General features: G+C 41.3%; 1 protein-coding gene across 1 annotated transcript; it reads right to left on the reverse strand.

Moving 5' to 3' along the window:
- Positions 1-732: 732 nt before the first annotated feature.
- Positions 733-1,203, reverse strand: LOC120289983. Its single transcript, XM_039305404.1, has one exon. The coding sequence runs from the start codon at positions 1,201-1,203 to the stop codon at positions 733-735; it is 471 nt and encodes a 156-aa protein (XP_039161338.1).
- Between the last annotated feature and the right edge of the window lie 1,610 nt (positions 1,204-2,813).

Consider the following 2,813-nt stretch of genomic DNA (forward strand, 5'->3'; position numbering starts at 1 on the left):
GAATGATGTTGCGCCAGTCAAAATGCGAATTGAAGTTCGGTAGGCCATTAAGGCGTATGGTAACCGATCATGCCATTCATGGTAATTCTCAGTGGTTTTAGCTAGAATCTTCTTGATGTTCTTGTTGGCCTTTTCTACAACTCCATTCATTTGTGGGAGGTAAGGAGAGGAATTCAAGTGGTGGATATGAAACTCCTTGAGTAATTTGTCTACCACTTCTATTGTTAGTGATGATTGTTTCATGAACTCCATATTGAGCAATAATATCACGACGATTGAACTTTGCCATGCTTTTTGCAGTAATGTTGGCATAGGAATTAGCTTCAATCCATTTGGTGAAATAGTCATGGCCACCAAGATAAAGCGGTGTCCATTTGATGCCTTGGGATTAATTGGTCCAATGATATCGATGCCCCACATTGAGAAAGGCCATGCCTCGGACATTTGATGCAATTCATTGAGAGGAGCATTAATCTTATCTCCGTAGAATTGACATTGGTGACGACATTGCACTCATTGAATGCAATCGGCTTTCATGGTAAGCCAATAGTAACCTAGCCTCATGATTTTTCTTGCTAGGAGATGGCCATTTATATGAGGATTGCACTCTCTTTCATGTATTTCTCTCATTAATAAGTTGGCCTCTTATGCATCAACGCACTTCAATAAGACTAAATCAAAAGACCTTTGTAAAGAGTTCCTCCATGAGGAAGAATTTAGATGCCAATTTCGTTAGGTATTTCCGATCATTGGCGCGACTTTCCCGAGGGAATTTACTTTTAGGAGGTAATTCATGATATCGTAACTCCATGGTTGACCATCAATTTCTTCTTCAATCACCATGTAGTAAGCAGGTTTCTTCATAACGTCAATTTGTAGTGGATCAATGCTCAAGCCGTCAACTACTTGTAACATCAATGATAAGGTCGCCAAAGTATCAGTAAACTGATTTTGAGACCTTGGTAGGTAATCAAAAGAGATTTCATTGAATTTCTTAACCAAGTCTTCAAGATATTCATGATAAGGAATTAGCTTCGAATAAGGGATCTTCTTGTGAACTGGGTTGCACCGCAACAATTTGTCACTCTTGCTTCCGAGATCTTCCTCCACCGACTCGTACTCCACTCCCTTGAGCTTGAGGACCCATTTGACTCTATAACTAAAGGGACTAGGCCAAGCTCCGAGTGGCTTCATTCCCTCCATGAACCCATTCTTATCAGAACAATGCCCTTGTTCTTTCGAGTACTAATCCGTGAGGGGTTGGTTTTTTATTGAGCTCTTTGAGGTTTTCTAGCGACAAAGTCAGACTTGTTTTCTTTTTTCTTTTCAAGTCTGGGACCTTGGTGATCGCACGTTCATCATCCTTTACCCTTCTTGTTCAATCTTTGACAGTAGACTTTTTGTAGAGAATTGGTACGCGGAAACCAGTTCATTTTTTGAATTATACCACCAATGACAACGGAATTTTATTATCCCATAAAATTTCACCATGGTCACTCAAAATATAAACAGAAAAAAAAACATTTATAAAAAGTCATAAGTGAAATGCAAGAAAAAAGGACCACCTCTCTACTCTATTGCTTAAGAATAAGGTTAGTATCTAATTCTGCGTGTTTCAATGAACCATGCAGGATTATGGTATGTTGACACCTAAATTTTGGCTACCTGTTTAGTCATTTATTGCATTAAGAAATTAGGGATTAATTAATTAATTAATTAATTGCATAGCATTTAGTTGTAGGTGCATTTATTTTTTATTTATTTGCATTTTATTGGACCGGTGGTGGATGGGTTGAATTAGTGGTTTTGGGTTTTAAATTAACAGGCTGGACTAAGCCCATGAAGAAAATTAACCCAAGCCCGTCGTGTTTAATTAATTATGTTGTGAAATTTTAAGATTTGATGCGATATTATGATGATTTTTGGAAATTAAAAAATCGCACTGTAATCTTAAAGTTGGGAATATTAAGGAGGATAAGGAATATTCTAAAATATTTTGTTGCGGATGGATATCTCGAAAGATTTTAGAATTGGATAATGGAGTTTTATCTAAAGTGAATTATTTGGAAAATCTTCACAAAAAAATTCAAATTTATCTTCAATCGCTGAGTCAGCATATAAAATCTTCAATGGTCGAGCGAGTCAGCTTGGAAGATTTTAATAAATGATTTCAATGGCCGAGTGAGTCAAGCATACACGATAATCTCGAAAAATGATTTTCAGCGATTGAGTTGTTATGCAAATCTTCGTAGGTTGAGCAGACTAAGTTTTCACTCTATAAATGGGGGTGGCCTTCTCTTCGTCCGCGGGGGAGTTTTTTTTGAAAAAAATTCAGAAATAAGTGAAGAGAAAGGTCAAGAGAGGTTTTGGCTTCTGCGAGAAAAGGAAAAAAAGGGAAAAGTCAGAACGTGAGAGAGAGAAAGAGAGAGGAGAAAGGTAAAAAGGCAAAAGGTGATTTGACCCCTACTATTCATCATCTTCCTCAAGTCTCGCTACCCTCCTCCGCAACTTCCATCCGCAGGGCTTCCACAGCCGTGCGTCCGCCACAGCCCGCCGTCGGTCTCCCCACGAAGCTCGCCCCGACGCTTGAGTCCTCCTCCACCCAAGCCCACCGTGCCGCGCCGAGCCTTGCCCTTGCTCCGCTCCCCGACGAACCAGCTCGCCGCGACGCCGCGACGCCGCCCGGGGCTTGAAGCCCCCGTCCGACGCCTGGATCTTCCTCTCGCACGAGCCCCGATGACTCCCGCCGTTTGCCTCTCGCCATCTCCCCTGCAGTGCCTCCACCCGCGACGCGTCTGTTCCGACGCCGCGCC

This window comes from Eucalyptus grandis, chromosome 11 (assembly GCF_016545825.1).
Source record: "Eucalyptus grandis isolate ANBG69807.140 chromosome 11, ASM1654582v1, whole genome shotgun sequence".
NCBI lineage: Eukaryota > Viridiplantae > Streptophyta > Magnoliopsida > Myrtales > Myrtaceae > Eucalyptus > Eucalyptus grandis.

What these genes read in the sequence shown, in the direction of transcription:
- LOC120289983 (XM_039305404.1), bottom strand. Translation starts at nt 1,203, where the DNA reads ATGGAGGGAATGAAGCCACTCGGAGCTTGGCCTAGTCCCTTTAGTTAT.